Source organism: Eleginops maclovinus, chromosome 5 (assembly GCF_036324505.1).
Source record: "Eleginops maclovinus isolate JMC-PN-2008 ecotype Puerto Natales chromosome 5, JC_Emac_rtc_rv5, whole genome shotgun sequence".
NCBI classification, from domain to species: domain Eukaryota; kingdom Metazoa; phylum Chordata; class Actinopteri; order Perciformes; family Eleginopidae; genus Eleginops; species Eleginops maclovinus.
The window spans coordinates 1867562-1884583 of NC_086353.1; the positions used below are offsets into that span (position 1 = coordinate 1867562).

At 41.5% G+C, this 17022-nt stretch overlaps 2 protein-coding genes across 3 annotated transcripts; one reads left to right on the top strand and one right to left on the bottom strand.

The window, feature by feature from the left end:
* Positions 1 to 609: 609 nt before the first annotated feature.
* cdc6 (cell division cycle 6 homolog (S. cerevisiae)) lies at positions 610 to 8025 on the top strand. Its single transcript, XM_063883129.1, has 12 exons — positions 610 to 737; positions 1647 to 1950; positions 2257 to 2511; positions 2700 to 2899; positions 4201 to 4349; positions 4632 to 4738; positions 5122 to 5261; positions 5344 to 5444; positions 6064 to 6131; positions 6221 to 6399; positions 6771 to 6911; positions 7688 to 8025. The coding sequence occupies exons 2-12, from the start codon at positions 1659 to 1661 to the stop codon at positions 7778 to 7780; spliced, it is 1725 nt and encodes a 574-aa protein (XP_063739199.1). The 5' UTR covers positions 610 to 737; positions 1647 to 1658; the 3' UTR covers positions 7781 to 8025.
* Positions 8026 to 9094: 1069 nt separating this feature from the next.
* Positions 9095 to 16311, bottom strand: ccsapa (centriole, cilia and spindle-associated protein a). 2 transcript variants are annotated; one of them, XM_063883993.1, is made up of 4 exons: positions 16195 to 16311; positions 14488 to 14849; positions 13014 to 13354; positions 9095 to 12340 (listed from the first exon to the last, which is right to left on the bottom strand). In XM_063883993.1, exons 1-4 carry the CDS (start codon positions 16203 to 16205, stop codon positions 12158 to 12160), a joined length of 897 nt encoding a protein of 298 aa, XP_063740063.1. In that variant the 5' UTR covers positions 16206 to 16311; the 3' UTR covers positions 9095 to 12157. The 2 variants fall into 2 exon arrangements, with proteins under 2 accessions (XP_063740063.1, XP_063740062.1); XM_063883992.1 differs by having other exon boundaries at positions 13014 to 13357.
* Between the last annotated feature and the right edge of the window lie 711 nt (positions 16312 to 17022).

The window sequence follows — 17022 nt, forward strand, 5'->3', positions numbered from 1 at the left end:
ATTTTTCAGATTACAAAATATTCCTTTGAATTAAGGACTTTAAATCAAAGTGAAATATTTTAATGTTGCTATTGGCTAAATGAAGAGGAAAATCAGATCACATTTTTCATATCTGATGTTTAAAATATCTAAATCAGGCCTTGAGTTCATTAAATGTTGCCTTAATAACAAATACCTTCTCAATAAACCAATATGTCCACATAAAGTGAATTACTTTGTGTATATAGTGATATTTTTAGATTTACTGCATTACAGTATCTGATTACTTCTTTCGTCAGTTTACAATATCCAAATCAAGCCTTGAGTTAATTTAATGTTGCCTTAAATACAAATACGCTTTCAGTAAAAGCATTAATACCACATGAGATGTTTGAGTGTAACGCTAATGTCTTTCCTGGACTCTGATATTAAATGTGCGCCACGTTACAGACTTTTGCGACGCTCAATTTCCCGGGAAAACAGTGTTCCATTTAAACTCCCGCCACACGGGCTGCCCGGGTTATTAAAACCGTGACGTACATCCGGCCTGTAACGCTTAGCCAATGAACGTCAGCGACGCTGTAGCTCTGACCAATCAGAACGCAGATGTTCCAACACAGGAGGAGCTGAAAGAGATTTGGCGCAAGTTTCAGCTTCAGTGTGCTGAAGACAACAGAGGAATAGAGACGCTGAGGGCTGGAAGACAAGAGAAAACCCTCTACTTTCAACTGAGAAGACTTCCTAACACCTTTATAAAGGTAAATATATCATTACCTCTCTAATTTAAGACGTTAGAGGTGAAATATGTATTTAAATCGTAACCGGAAGACAGTCCCTCTACTGTCCAGCCTTGCTTTTCTGGTTTATCGTCTAAAATACTCCTAGTGGTTTATTTGTTACCTTATGTGTTTTCCTCCAGTTATATAATCATGTTTGAAGGATATGTTTCAGACCAAACATCAGTCACTTTGAAAGCGAAAGCTGGCTATTTCCTTGTGATAACGCCACCGTTTTCGCGCCATTTGACAACCATACTGTATTGTTTGTTCTACTGGCGATTCAGAGTAAATATAACATATTTAATATAACGATCTGTAAACGTTGACATGTTACTTTAGTATTACGGGTGTTATAATTGTTTTAGGTTAATCAGAAGAAGGTGATATTGAGAAATTAAATTCACAGAAACCTTAGTGTACTCTCAGATACACGTATCCATATTCAGGCCATGCACAAAAACCTACACTATGAGAAGGGAAAATAAAGATCATATATCATGGTAGGTATTGTATTTCTAGGTTGATTTTTAAATGACTTAAGTGTGCTGTGTAAATATGGCAGGTGCTATAACCAACAGTGATAGCACCAGTAGATGAAAGTCACACAGTACACACTTTTGAGGATCTCCATTTAATGCTACTTCAAACCCCCAACATTATGCAACATTAAACCATGAACACATTCCTTCATCAACAATGTAATCTAATAATATTAAATATCTGAGTAGTAATAATGAGTACTTTTAGTGTATGGTGAATGCAGGACACAGCATAGCTTCTTTTATTTGAGCACAGGATCTGAGTATCTCTCTCTAATAGCAAACTTGTTTTACTTTTGGTTCTTGTAGTATATTTCCATGCAAATAATTGAGTACTTTTATGTTTCAGTTTGAACTCAACATGCCTAGTACACGCTCCAACGACCAGGCTCAACCCACGCTGTCGTTCCCTCACCGAAAATCCTGCAGAGTTTCCTCTAACGCCAAGACGCCGCAGCGGGAGGAATCTCCGGCTGCCTCAGCTTCAAAGCCTGAAACCCAGCACCTCAACCTGGGTCGCATCAGACCAATGTCCCCGAGACGTCCTGCCATCGCCCGGCTCACCGCCTTCCCGTCTCCTCTCTCACCCAGAGGTCCAACATCCTCCCCGGGTCTCCAGACACGACTCCCACTCAGCCCCAGGAAACGCACAGGTGAGAGGCTACTCTGCAACTAGGCATCATTTCTTTAGTGTAGAACAACTTTAGAATGGTCAAAGTGTTCAACGGTGCCACTAACACACTATATCATGGCATAGGGCTCCATTTGTTCCCTATAGCCTTTAGAAGGCTTAGGTTGGTTTACACAATTTTTATAGGCGGTTAAATATGAGTTTTTTTCGCACATCAGTTACAGTAATTTAAGGACTAATGCTCGAGGTGTGAGGTGTTTTTATTGTGAACGAGTTCCTCCAAATCAGCTTCACCTGGAGATTTAACCTTGGGTGTTTTATTTTGAAGGAGACGATAACGGCTGTAACTTCGGTGGCGCCACGCTGCTGGGTTCCCCTCCGAAGCAGTGCAAGCCGGCCGTGAATTCTCCCAGAAAGCTCAGCTTCGACGAGAACTCGCCTCTCTCCGCTCGCCGGCGGCCGGTCCCATCACTGTCACCACAGAAACCCATGTCTCCCATCACCGGGTCGTCACCGCGGCGACAGGAAACACCTGCCGGAAGCCCGGGGGGGAAACAGGCGGTCGCTCGGCTCTTTGCGGAAAGTAAGAGGCTCTCATGTTTGTTTTTTATTTACTCCTGAACACAGAACAACACGGTATACAATATACAGCGTACCATGTGAAGAAACGCGCATACCGCTCTGACAAAACAAACCTTGCATATCCATTCATAATGATCTCATAATCAGATGTGGATGCGTTTGACTCCATCTTCCTCTTCCTCTCTGTAGAGACGAGGTTCCTGAGCGTGAAGCAGGCGCTGCACACCGCCGTCCCAGAGCGTCTTCTGTCCCGCGAGTCGGAGCGCGGTGCCATCCGGTCCTTCCTGCAGGAGAAAGCCCTGCAGAAACTCCCCGGCAGCCTCTACATCTCCGGAGCTCCCGGCACCGGCAAGACGGCCTGCCTCAACTGCGTGCTGCAGGAGATGAAGGTACTGCAGCGCAGGACTTACAGTAGCATCCTTATCGTTCACTCAAGTAGAAGTACAGATACTCGTGTTTAAAAAGACTGCTCACTAAACTCCTTTACTCAAGGTGTGTGTGTGTCTTTGCTCAATGTCAGTCATTTCCTTCTGTGTCTTGTTCTGTGACCTGTTGCTCCACATTTTCTGTATTCACTTGTTTCAACCTGAGATAATGGACCCAAATGCATGTTCCTCCATGTCTGATAAACACTACAGTGCCTGGTCCTTTCCACTCAGCGCAGTCACCTCGCTTGTAATATACTTTGTCTCCGGTTTGGTACTTTTCATCTGTACTGAGTTTGTTTGCGCAGAGCTCTCCCGATTCTTTCTGAGTGTTCTGCTTCCGTAAAAGCTTTTCTTGATGCATGTAAAGCAGAAATGTGTTTTCCGACCCATTCACATTTTGTTGTACCTTCTAAGGCTGGGGGTTTGGCAATAAGCACTGAAGGAATGTTGGGATTTTGCCCCAAAACTAACTGAGGACTGTAATCATGCTCACTGTGCGTGGTTTTTTTTTTGCCATGCGAGCGCAGTCGCAAAAATGACTCGCCATCACTTTCCTTACGGTACAGCGCGATGACCCTAGACCTGTTTGACTGACTCACGGTTGTCCCAACATTTCGCCAGGATGTGGTTTGAGAGGGAGTTCCAGAGTTTGGTAGCAGTGCACTTACAAATCAGAGCCCCCCATGGTGACTATAGTGCTGGGGACGGTTAGCAGAGGATGAGTGGAGGGAACCAAAAGGAATACTCCTGTAGGCCAGCCAGGGTGTGTAAGCCTACAATATATAAAGTATTTGTACTTCACTTTTTCGCACATCTGAATAGTAGTATTCTCATTCTGCATGTGGAGCGAGATGTGTGGAGCTGCAGTGACACCTACTGGAGTCTATGGGTCACTGCAGGAAGGTGCACGCCTTGAGTCAAGACCAGCAGATTTAAAGCCTTCATTGGAAAGAAACAAATATAAATGAATAGAGTTAATGCAGAAGTCACCTATATAGGATAAATGACTGTACTGTGGATAAAAACTGCTTATTGCAGGGCTCAGATAATGCTTGTTTGTTCAGAGCTGGAAACTCACTGCGTGTATTTACTGAGGTACATTTATTAAGCAAGATTTAGAGTTTTTGACTTTGGAAAAGAATGGCTTTTAAAGAGAGGACACGCTAAAAATAGAACATGGTTTCATTCACACTTAAAAAAGAGTAAAGCCAACAAGAGGAGGAGACGGGACAGCGTCATGATAACTGTGTGTGTTCCTGCAGGCGGAGATGTCCTCGGTGCAGACGGTGCTGGTGAACTGCATGAGTCTGCGCAGCTCCCACGCTATCTTCCGGCTGCTGGCGGAAAAGCTGAAGGTGCCGGGCGGACAGAGCGGGCTGCAGAAGTTCCTGACGGCCCCGGGGCCCGCTGTGTGAGTAACTTACTACACCTAGAGAGTCCAGATGTTCCTTTCTTTATCTGAAGCTTTGATCGGAGGTTACTGAAACACATCCTTGTTTTTAATGAACTGATGTGCTGGATTAAATATATAGAGGAGACAAAATGTTGATATTTAAAAAGATGAGATGGTCATAGAGAGTCTGAAATGTGATGCACGTTGAGTTTGCTGTTCTTTGTGCAGCTCTGAAATGCATTTTTGATCGTAGTAGAAGACATGGCAGCGGTAAATAATGAGTGTTTGTTTGTTCCTCAGGCTGCTGGTTCTGGATGAGATGGATCAGCTGGACAGTAAATCTCAGGATGTTCTCTACACCATCTTCGAGTGGCCGTACCTCAGCAAGTCTCGCCTCTGCCTCGTCGGTAAGACATTCCCCCGTTGTTACATAAGAACTCGGCTCCTGAGAGATAACGGGGACAAATCAGGAGGATAAAAACATCTGAACCCTCACGGGAGATAGAAAAAAAGATATCAACGTAGAATTTTGAGCGTATGTCCATTTGACTTTCTAAAACTCTGACATCCAAATGTTTTCTGAGTGTTTCTGACTACATGTACATTATATGCATGAACAGAAAAAGGAGAAGCTTTTAGATATTACGGTACAGGTCTCATGGATCGACGAAGGTTAAATCATAGAATGAAAATATAGATCTTTCTTCTCCGTTTTATTTGACCATTGAACACAAAGCTAATTGTAAACGCTCTAAATCTTTAATAAAGCCGTTATTTCTTTTCCTCCCAGGTATAGCGAACGCTCTGGACCTGACGGACCGGATCTTGCCCCGGCTGCAGGCCCGCCCTCAGTGTCGCCCCCTTCTGCTGCACTTCCCCCCCTACAGCCGGCAGGAGCTCACCGCCATCGTGCAGGACCGACTCTCTCAGGTACAGAGTCAGATTTAAAGCATGTTGCTGTAATCACAGCGTGGGATTTGTACTGATGAGTATTTCCCCTTCCTGCTCTCAGGCGTCGGCTGACGGGATCCTGGACGCCTCTGCGGTTCAGTTTTGTGCCAGAAAAGTGTCGGCGGTGTCGGGAGACGCCAGGAAGGCTCTGGACATCTGCAGGTAAAATCTCTCCTCATGTCTCTCACGGTGTATTTAAATATCACATAGTTTTGCTGTTTGTCTGTTCTACACCACGTCATCTCAGAGGGAATAATGTAATGGTTTCATATCACAACATATATCTGAATAAATATCACAATGAAGCCTGTTTTATATATTCAATACATGAAGTGTATATGAAATTCCCAAACAATAAAGCTGTTGTACTCTCCTGTGTGAGGTCATCACTTAACAAATGAAACGTATTCTTAAGTGCAAAAGGAAAAAGTGTAATAATAAAAAATACAGGTCTGAACTAAATCAAGACAGAAGAATACAGGCAAATATAAAGGATAGACATTTTGAATGATGATCAGCCCTTTCTGTTTCTCTGAGAGTTACATTTCTAATTTCTTGCACTGTTTTTTTTTAAACTAAAGCAGACATTGTGTTGTAAATGGTAAATATTTAAAGTAAAATACAGATAAATGTCAGTTCGGCTTTCTATGACCTGTCAGCGTAAAAGTTATTATTTTGTTAGCCTGCTCCTGATTCATGTTGGGACTCTTGGATAAACTAACGTTGAGTGACTCTGAGGAGATGCACTGTAAATCAACAGCTGATTTCCTTCTGTTTTCAGGAGAGCTGTGGAGGTTGTGGAGTCTGACGAGAGGAAGAAATTATCCGATCTGAAAGATGAAGCTAAAGGTGAGCGCTGACTTCTCCTCCTCCACTGCAGAATCCGCTAAGTCGTCATCCAATAACTAACTCCGACGCCTCCTGTGTTTGTGCTGCAGCGCCGCGGGTCAGCCTCCCTCAGGTGGCGCGGGTCCTGTCGGAGGTTTACGGCGACAGGATGGCGTCTCAGTGCGGCGGGACGGACGGAGAGACTTTCCCGCTGCAGCAGAAACTGCTCGTCTGCTGCCTGCTGCTGCTCACACGCAGCGGCAAGAGCAAGGAGGCCGTCCTCGGGAAGGTGAGATCATAAACTGTTTGTTTAACGGAAAAATGCAAGCCACGGATCACATGGTTTCAGGAAACCAGTGAAAGTGGATGTTGCACGATAATGATCAGAGTCCTGGAGGTTACTATTTACTAAATATTGGTTTTGATTTAACAACTGAATATATCTTACCGTGTTAATGAATTAAATGAAGTTAACCTAATTGGCAATAAACCTGATTCTGATCTCTGGCTGTATATCTAACCCAGGATTGGTGGATTTACAGCTACATGTTGAAGCGTCTGCTGCTCTATTTAAGACGTCCAGCAGGTGGCTCTGCAGCCGTGATGGAGATGATGTTTAGATGAAGAAAGTCTAAAACAGGTTTTCTTTTTGTGTCACAGCTCCATGAGGTGTACAGCCGACTGTGCGCCCAGAGACAGGTGTCTGCGGTCGGGCAGGGAGAGTGTCTGTCGCTCTGCAGCCTGCTGGAGAGCAGAGGGATCTTCTCTCTGAAGAAAGCCAAAGAGGCGCGTCTCACCAAGGTGAATATATCACTGCGTATCTCTCCATCAGAGTATCGCTCTGCATCACTGCGTATCGCTCTGCATCACTGCGTATCGCTCTCCATCACTGCGTATCGCTCTCCATCACTGCGTATCGCTCTCCATCACTGCGTATCGCTCTCCATCACTGCGTATCGCTCTCCATCACTGCGTATCGCTCTCCATCACTGCGTTGTTTTTTGACTATCTAGAAGAGAAGCTGTAAATATCAGGGTTTAGTCTAAACCGGGTATCAGGGTCTCTGCTCCCTCTCACTGTGGGTGTGCGCCCTCAAACCAAAATGCAGATTTCCCTGTAAAATGTCAAAGTGATGCCAGAAAACAATATCTCTGTTAGTCAGAAACAGTTTAATGAGTCCAGAAATATGAAGAAGGGGTCAGATGTCTGGTCAGACGGCAGAGACAGCTTACGGAGAATAAATAGGGGATGGATGTCCGGTGGGTCTGCCGGGGGATGTGGCAGGCAGCAGGCTGACACTGAAACTCAGATTTCTGATCCTTTCTTTTACTCTCCTTTTTTCTGGAGAGGAAGTAGAGGAACCGGAGCTCTGGATTTATTTGTTGTTGAGGAGTAATGGATGACTCAACAGCTCTCAGACATGGAGACATAAAGTCTTGTGTATGAAATGACAAGTTGTTGCAGCTCTAGGCGCTGATCTGATATCTCTCCTATAGATGCATCTTTTGTGTTATTGCATTTTATCTGTAAACAGGAAGTGGAAGAAGTATCCTGACATGTTGTTGTTTTTCCCGCAGATCTTTCTGAAGATCGAGGAGAAGGACGTGGAAAACGCTCTGAAGGACCGCACGCTGCTGGGCAGTATCCTCGCCGCAGGACTGCCTTCATGAACACATCCTCTTTGTTGTTGAAGAGACCGGGATATATTTTTATTTCATTAGTTTTGTTTTTTATTCTCATTTTTGCTGAGAGTTTGTACAGTATTTTATTTTTCCCCATACTGATGTTGACGCTCAGATTTTGCAAAATGTCGGCGAGTGCTTCAGTCATGAGTTTACAGCATCTCGTTTCAGTTCAGATCTGAAACGTTTTGCAGTTTGTATGCTGTAAATAAACAGACTTACAGACATTTTCACCACCTGTGGTTGTTTTTGACACATTGCAAAGAAACAAAATCCACTGACTGTATTTTGTTTAGGTATCATTTCACTGCTTAACTCTATTATTCCTATACCCAAACGCATCTCTACTCCATGCCCTTTACCTTCTTCACCTCTGCTTTCAGGGGGAATGAAGCTCGAGTTACTTCCAGACTGAGGAAGAGATGTTCCCTTCATAAAATAATGCAGTGTAACCATTTAAACTTTGTTGCCGTAAACATTTCATACTTTACGTTTTTATATTTGACTACCTTTTTTCAATGTTAAAATTCACTTATTCTTAAAGAAAGAATTGCATACAAACTGCATTTCATCGAGTTAACGCACTTTTTATCTCTACTAATCTTTAATTTGACTTCAGAATGTTGTTTGGTTATTCTTTGTGCTGCTTTTACGTATTTTCTCCACTTTTTTTTGTATTACAAAACATTGTTACGTTATTTCATTTCATTATTCTTTATCGCAAAGCGGATTATTTTCGCTGCTGCTTGAGCTAAACCTCTAAACGGTTCCTGTGATGGGCAGACCGGAGGGTGACGCTGATCCCTGCGCTTTAATTGAAGCAGGAACGTTAAGTGTAATTTATCCTGACCATTGCTTCCCCGCTGTTTTCTTAAAACTCCGATTGGATTAAAGGTTTACAGACTTCCTGCAGCCGCTCAGAGCTGGAGCTGTAAGGACTGAAGACCCACAAACTGTGTTTTTGTTCTGCAGACTGCACAGTAAAACCTCCTGCAGGAAATCAACAGAAATATCCAATTTATCTGTGAACCCCTGAACACACCGTCTCTACAGGATGAGTTAGAGCAGGAAAAGCTTCAGTACATCACCTAACCCAAATACTAATTTAAAGCTCGATACATGAATCAGTACCTTCGTTCTATAGGACAGGGGTCAGCAACCTATACAATTATGGTATAAAAAATACATCAGCGTAAAATGATATATTTTTATATAAAGGATTCATAAAATATCAATAAATATATCAATAATTTTAAAATAATCCTATGATTGTAAATAATCACAAACTACGATGTTATTCAAATACCATTTATTCACAGCAAAGTGGATGAAAATATATTGTACGTGATTTCAAATACAGTGACCAAAACAGTAAACCTGGTGGAAACATTCAGACGTTTGATAATAAAACCCTTACTCAAAGCTTTAGATACAGCAAGCAAAAAAGTCACATTCTCAAACGGTGCGTTAAACAAACTCCTCACATTTAACATATTTCATTTTTCATTTATTCCCCCCCCCTCTCTATTTTCGGCTGATTGTCTCAAACGTTCAGACTTTTAAAATCAGGTACCAAAATAAAGTGACACAAAATATCTGCATTAAACCATTTAAACCACTTTGAAGTGTTTCTCACTTTCTTCCTGAAACCAGGACTTTGTTCTTTTAAAGGGATTCTTAAAAGTAAACCGTAAAAAAACATCCTCTTTTTGCCATTACAGTAAAACTTAGGAACAAAAACGACAGCACTAAATGTGTTTGTTGAAACAGCTGTGAACATTTAGCAACACACGGTTTTTTATATACTTTTTATAACTTGTCCTGGAACGCTTTCATCCAAGGAGGTTGTATCTAAACATATTGGACATTTCCTGAAAATCTTTTACAAATGTTCGGTGTTTAATCTTACATGTTGCACGCTTTATGGGCCTTAAAACATCAGGAGGGGTCACTGGAATGACCGAGAAAGATAAAATAAATGACTGTCGTGTTAAAGGGGCTCATTGATGCTCATTTTCAGGGTCGTGTTGTAGTGTGGGAGAGAAACTCCCCCTGGAGGGAACACTGGGATTTTATCCTCTGCAGACCATTTACATGCACTAAAACCTGTAAAACACACTAAAGGAACGGGACAACCCCAACAGCATAACAGGGCCTCTTTAAAGTATCGATAGCTGCACTTCAAAAGCTGCCAAATATGAATAAATAAAGTACTGTTAAATATAAATACTTCTGCACATTCAGAGTGATGAGGTTCTGACGGTGATGACATCGATAAACATTCTCTGTGGATTTAAATTCATTCAGTGTTAAAGTATTACTTGCATATCTAAAGCAGAAAGCATGATGATCGTTAGCCCTCAGTTTCACATTTTCACTTCCACACGTTCTACAATCCCACAGTCAGAACAAACAGGTGAAGCAGACGCAACTCCGACCGTTCCACGCGTCTGTCGCTGTGATGGAGACGGACAATATGTCAAATTAAAAAAGGTGCTCAAATATGCTACAGTCTATTTAAACGGTGTCCTTAATTGGACGTCAGCAACTTATTTTAAGCAGCTTTGGATAAAAGCTAACGATGTAAAGTCATTTCATTTATTTGACTGTAATTGTTCAATTATTCACAATGAATGAAATTGAAGTTATTATTGAAAATACTGAATTGAAACCAAAGTAAATCATTATTTGTTATTTTTTTAAATCCTTAAATCCGTTTAAAATAAATAGGCAGAAAACAACAACAACAACAATTCTGACATTATTTAAGGAAAGGGCTAAATTAGTCTCTGCTCTTTAAAATATCACATGTTTCGTTGGACATAATGCCGTTATAATATATTCTAGTTTTGTTTTTATAAAAGTGTTAATTAGTATTAATATAGTGTGGCATTTTATTTATCATGTCAAAATTAAGGTTTATTTCAGCTTTATCGCCCACAGGAAGAAGAGCACACACCTCATAACTGAATCTATACAATATATTTGATCTAAATTGAATAAAGAGGGTTAACTTTTCTATTTGCAGTAAAAGAGAAAGCACCATGTTACAGATGAGTCTTCATTCAAATCAAAGTAAGCAAGAAGCTGCATCTCAATATAGAGAAACGCATTTAAAAGAGAAGTTATAATAAAGGTAGCACTTCCTAAATCTAGTTTCTCCTCCGAAAATACTTTGAATATTTATTTTATTTGATAAATTGTGTTTCTTTGTAGTTTATCCTAATCTAAACTTCAGGCAAATATCAAAAATACTACAGTTTGGTCCGTTTCTGCTGCCTTAGAGTTTGACTCACTCACTCACTCACACACTCACTCACTCATTCTCACTCTCTCACACACACACACACACACACACACACACACACACACACACACACACACACACACACACACACACACACACACACACACACACACACACACACACACACACACACAGCTGCCTTTAGTGATAGAGAAGTTAAAGTCAATGTGTGTGAGGGAACAGCGGAGACGTTCATGCTCGTAAATGACACACATTCAAACAGTGACCTGTGATTGTTTTGAAAGAAAGCTTGTAATTATTCATTCTCTGTGATGTTTGTTCATTATCAAACAGCGTCTACAGCATCGCAGAACATATACTTCAGTCCATCACATCTGTTCAGGTTGCGTCACTGCTGTCGGGTGAAAAACACACACATTTAGAGAGCATTTTTCCTTCAAATGACTCAGAAATAAGGATATTTTAAGTGGAAAATCTAGATTCAGCCCAGGTTTCATCAGTGAATCCTGTAGACACATGACAGGTAGGGCTCACCAGACTGCGTCATACTGCAGACCATCCTATACGAGTGCATTTCATTTGGGGAAACATTGACTTGTTGTTTTTGTTAGCGTATTTTCCGGCTTTTAATACAGAGTTACAGTAAAGTGATATATCTGTCTTAATTTAACTCAGCTGTTCTAGCAGTTTGATTATGTGCCTGTAGTTCTTAAATCCACCTTACTGACGTGTGTTTATCAAAGATCTTATTGTGTAATCTTTTTCTGAAAGCATGATGACCCTACATTACTCATCATAAATGTGGAGTCTCTTATGTGAGCTGCACTTCATATTTGATGTGGATTCACTTCATGTCTGAACCCTAATCCAAAGAGTGTATAGGCCCTGTCATGTCTCATAGTGTGTTTAATGTCTTCAGATTTTCATTACTCAACCTAAAGTAAACGACAGTATAAACTATAAGTTCAGAGTGTGTTTGTCCCCTGACAGCAGAGCTTCACTCTCTCTCTGACGGACTGTAGCGGGACCACGTGGTTCTCAGTGAGTCCGATATTTGCTCCTCAGTAAGGGAACGTGGTTTTCAGAGAGTCCCGTTTCTACCTCAGTCGGGCGGAGAAGCAGCGCATGTACTCCGTCATCCAGCGGTCGTCGGCCACCGTCAGCTGCGACCGCCTCGTCTTCTCCAGGTCGGCGGATCGAGCGCGCCGCCGCTCCGGGTTCGAGCTCCTCTTATCGGACCCCCGCCGGGTCGTCTGTACGCAGGCATCGGACGTGTGGCTCTGAGAGGGGACCCAGAGAGATGGAGGGGAGACATTTCCGAAAAGCACACCGGTGTTTCATTATTAATGTGAGCCGAGACTCAGGTGACACAGCCTCACTTCTCTGGTGACTGTGAACCAGGCAGCTCTGAGGCTCACCTGGACTCATGGCGTCCCACATCACAGCGCTTCAGATGTTCAAGCACATTTATTTCTATATAAAATGTTGACTTTTTTGTTAGAACTGGGAAATTACAGAGAAATGTTGAATCAACTAACCTAATGAATCTTGTCTAGTGATTAGTTTGGTTAATTGATGTTCGCCTAAAACAATTAGCACACTCTTTTGCTGTTCCTCTTTTTAATTTGCATTTTGCAACACCATTACCAGGACAGGAGTCAACTAAAATAAGGCTTATGTTATTTAATATTTTCCCTTTAAACAACAAATACCCTGAAAACAACAACAACACATTTTCTGACTTCTCCCTGCTGTAGTTACTTTGAATATCAGGGTTAGAGTTGATGCAGTAACCAGCAGACCTTTAACTTGCTGTTTTTAAGTATTAGAAAGAAATATTTCCACTACCAATCCTGCAATCAAAATCTTCCTCTAAAATCTTCCTTTAATTTGTCTGTCAAATGAGTGTTTGTGAAGTTGTCCCAGGATTTATTGCACTCAACAAACACTCACGTCGTTCCTGGTCCTCCTGACCTCCGCCGGTCTCTCGGGCCAGTCCAGCCTGCTGGATGCTCTCCGGCACTCCTTGGTGCTGATTGCCGGTGTGCTCTTTGCTCTCGGGGGTTTCTTGACCACAGCGGTCGTCTCATCAAGGGAACTGTCCCGGTGTGGTGTCTCAGGACGGGGGGTGCGGCGGCGATGGCGTCTCTTTGGTACCGGCTTCACCGGCTCCCCGTCAGAAGAGGTGGTGTCAACGGGGCCGTTGTCTGTCGGAGAGTCGACCTCTGAGGGGCCGCTGGTGTCTGGAGTCACAGAGTCACCGCTGTCTCCATTCACTCCGTTCTCTACAACCACTGCTGGAGACACAGAGCAGACGTTTATTAAAGACACGTGTTTTTGAGTTAATCACGTTGTTGAATATTCGTCTATAGACTGTCTCTAATGTGTGGTGGTGAATTGCAGAGCTGGTTCCCTGAATCTCTTGCCTTTGAAATGAAAGCCACCAAACTGAGTCACTAAAGGTGTTCTGTATCTGACTCAGTGTCTGAACAGGAGGAAGCAGTCTCCTCTGATCACTGAACTTTCAGTCCAAATATTTTTAGCTTCAGCGTCTCTAGAGGTAGAGCTGCCTCTGGCCCTCATACTGTCAGAGAGACGCTCACACAGGAGCACAAAAACACTCCTCCCGGGGGTCTGGGAGATTATCCCAAAATATTTCTGGAAGCGAGACAAAAACAGAGGAGAGCGAACAGAAACAGGACATTATGTTTTTGGTTTAGTGCATCAGCATTAAGAGTTTTAGAACACCTGAACTAGAAATGATGAAGTTAGCACGGCTGCAACAGACTATCATTTCATTATTGTGTCATCTCATGATTTTGTTTCTAGTTAATTGTTTTATTATAGGATAGAATGCCTAAAGCGTAATGCTAAAGTCCTTACAATGGCAATGCTAACATGCTGATGTTTAGCTCATTTGAAACTAAAGCACCAGACCTTGCAAAGGTTTGGTGTGTTTACATAATGTACCTGCAGGTTGCTTGCTGGTCTGAGTGTGTGCTTCTTTATGGCACTTATTGTTAGAGGCTTATTTTGTTTTGCAAAATACCTGATAATGTACCTGATAAAGTAGGACCTAAAGTTATAAGTTATACATTATTTTCTTTGCCAAAGATGCAAAAATAAATAATGGACAGAAAGTAAACCAGCAACTGTTTTGATAATTGATTGAATTGATAAAAGATGACGTGCAGCTCTTTGTTTCTTAAAGCCTGAACTCAGACTGATCTTATGATGTAGGAATTTCTTGTTTTTAGAAGTTGATATCTTCAAATGTGTTGATTAGTTTAATTAACAGTAAAGGTATAAGTATTTAGGAAACAACTCAGCTGGAATATGAGATGACTTTCTTTTTTCGCATGATAAATGATTGAAACAGTTAATCAGTTATTTAAATCGATGTCTGTACTGGTGTCAGTCTCCTCACCTGCGAGTGGAGCAGCGTCTACGACTGTCTCCCCGCCTCCGCCCTCCGTCTCCCTGTCCTCAGACGGCTGTTTTGTCCCGGGATTGGATAGCTTCTGCTTAGGGAGGGACAGAGGAGCGATTCTGTTCCTGCTCAGCCTCGGCGTGGACCAGCCGCTGGATTCGGAGCTGTTGTCCCAACCGTCCCAGAACCAGGACTTGTGGGAACCCTCCATGACTCTCCGGGTCACGCGGTACTTCACAGAGTCCTCGTAACATTTAGAAAAGGTCTCCCACTTAGGATCCCTGAACTTCTTCATGTACTCCGTCCGGACCTTCTTAGTCACCATGGTTCCTTTGACTTCTTCCGTCTGGTTGTTATCACTGTAGAAAGAACAAGGGGAAATAAAACGTAATTTTTGGAAATAATGTAATACAAAAATATAAAGAAACTATTTCTATGCAGCTGTGGCTCATGGGGATAATGGGTGTGTACGAATCAGGGTTTTATCCCAGCCTCTGCCTTTAACATGTAGAAGTGTCATTAAGCCGGATACTGAACCCTGAATTGCTCATGTAGTCTTGTTTACACTATTGAAGTGATGTACGTCGCAGTACAGTACTTGAGTAAATGAACATAGTTACTTTACACCACTTTTTTTTTGTAGGTTTCTGAGAGGATCTGCCTGCAGGTGTGGTTTACCTGTAGCCCCGCCCACCTCCCTCCACAACAGATTACCCTCAGAGCTTCTTATAGTCTTACTCCTTACTGCTCTACTGACTGCTGCTCGTACCCAGACACCACCAATAAGACACCATATATCCTGTATATGTGTATATCTCCTGCCTATAGTGGTGGAAGAAGTACTCAGATCTCTTACTTAAGTGAAAGTACTAATACCAGAGTCTTAAAATACTCCATTACAAGTATAGGTCCTGTGTTGCAAATGTTAGATAAGTAAAAGTACAGAAGAATGATCAGCTAAGTGTAATCAAGTATCATTGGCCTCTAAAAAATGTGTTGCATTTTTATAAAATATCACATTTTCCTGGTTTTAAATACATATGAGTTTTTTTATGTGGAATTCAGTCAATATGGAAAACATTTTGGAAAGTACTGAGTCGATTGTACTACATGCATTTATGTCAAATGTAACTATAGCGTCAAATCAATGTCTGAAATGTAGTGGAATAGAAGTAAACGTAGCAGAAACTGGAAATACTTAATTGAATTTCCTCAAAATTATACTTAAGTACAGTACTTGAGTAATTCTACTTAGTTACTTTACACTGCCCGCCTACACGCGTTTCATTTTATTTTGAGATAATCAGTAAAAATAAACCACATTAATTAATAATTCATCTGAGCTGGCCTACATCTGATCCAAGGGTGACAAGCTATCAGCAGCAATTATTCTGAATGTATTGTAGATTTTTCCTGTGAATGTAACAGTTTATTTTGAAGGCTTTCATTTCCTCAGGCACACCCCAAAACATCGTATTTTCCCAAATTATTTCTACCTTTAAAAACACCACCGAAGAAATAATACAGCCGTTTAAATTTGAAAAATGATTGACAGTTTATAGGAGATTTAAATCGGCAGTTATCGCCAGAATACCGTTTTTTCTACGGTGAAAACAGCCGTCGGTAAGCCGCACTTGTAAACACGGTGAGGTTTATTAAATGTGAGGCTTATTAAGGTTTTATATTATATTTAATTTCACTCACCCAGACTTCATTTCAGGGCACTCCAGTTTGATTTTAAAGCCCAGTTTATCCCTGATATTCGGCGGTCTAAATGCCAGACATCCTGCGCTTCTCTCCGACTCCGACTGACAGCCGAGAGAAGAGCCACAAGCTAACTGACCTACGGGTAACGGTTTCCGGCGTAGACTTTCAAAATAAAATATAAACTAGTAAACAGACTCATTCCCAATGCATGGTGGTGAAACAAATCATGTTGATAATTTATATAATTGAATTATTATTTGATACTTAAATTATGTATTATTTAATTAAAAAAGTGGCAATAACACTGCGTACAATACAGAAAGTATTGCACTTAAAATCTGACTTTTCGCATCAAAACATACTTAAACTCCCAATAGTGCCTATCATGCAGAAAGGCCCATTTGAGAATAATGTATACATTACCATGTATTCATTACTTTAATGTCAAAGCTTGGAGCTCATTTAAATTAATTGATATACTGCTGGGTAGCTTAATCTATAATAATATCTAATAATAATAATAATATATATTTTTTGAACAACAAGACAACTGTCCCTTTGTAATGTAGTGTAGAAGAAGTCTAAACTCCTCTAGTAAAGTACAAGTACCTTACTAAAAGTTTTACACTGAAGCGTTATTTTATCTTAACATTTATTTTGAAAAGAAGTACATACTTCCGGTACAGTCCTGTCTAACAGCTGCTTGTGTGATGAAGAAGGAAAAAAATATCGTAGTAAAAAAATATTATGTCGAAATGAAGATGCAGAGATCATACTGCGCATGCCTCCATCTGTGTAGTGACGACAACAGGTGAAACAGCAGGA

Bases quoted from the DNA above. Each gene is read 5' to 3' on its own strand.
- ccsapa (XM_063883992.1), bottom strand. The intron at 13,358-14,487 runs GTGAGGAGACTG...CTGTGTCTCCAG, and splicing joins AGACGCTGCTCCACTCGCAG to CAGTGGTTGTAGAGAACGGA. The intron at 12,341-13,013 runs GTGAGTGTTTGT...GTCCCCTCTCAG, and splicing joins TCAGGAGGACCAGGAACGAC to AGCCACACGTCCGATGCCTG.
- cdc6 (XM_063883129.1), top strand. From the start codon at position 1,659: ATGCCTAGTACACGCTCCAACGACCAGGCTCAACCCACGCTGTCGTTC. The intron at 2,900-4,200 runs GTACTGCAGCGC...GTGTTCCTGCAG, and splicing joins GCGTGCTGCAGGAGATGAAG to GCGGAGATGTCCTCGGTGCA. The intron at 5,445-6,063 runs GTAAAATCTCTC...TTCTGTTTTCAG, and splicing joins AAGGCTCTGGACATCTGCAG to GAGAGCTGTGGAGGTTGTGG.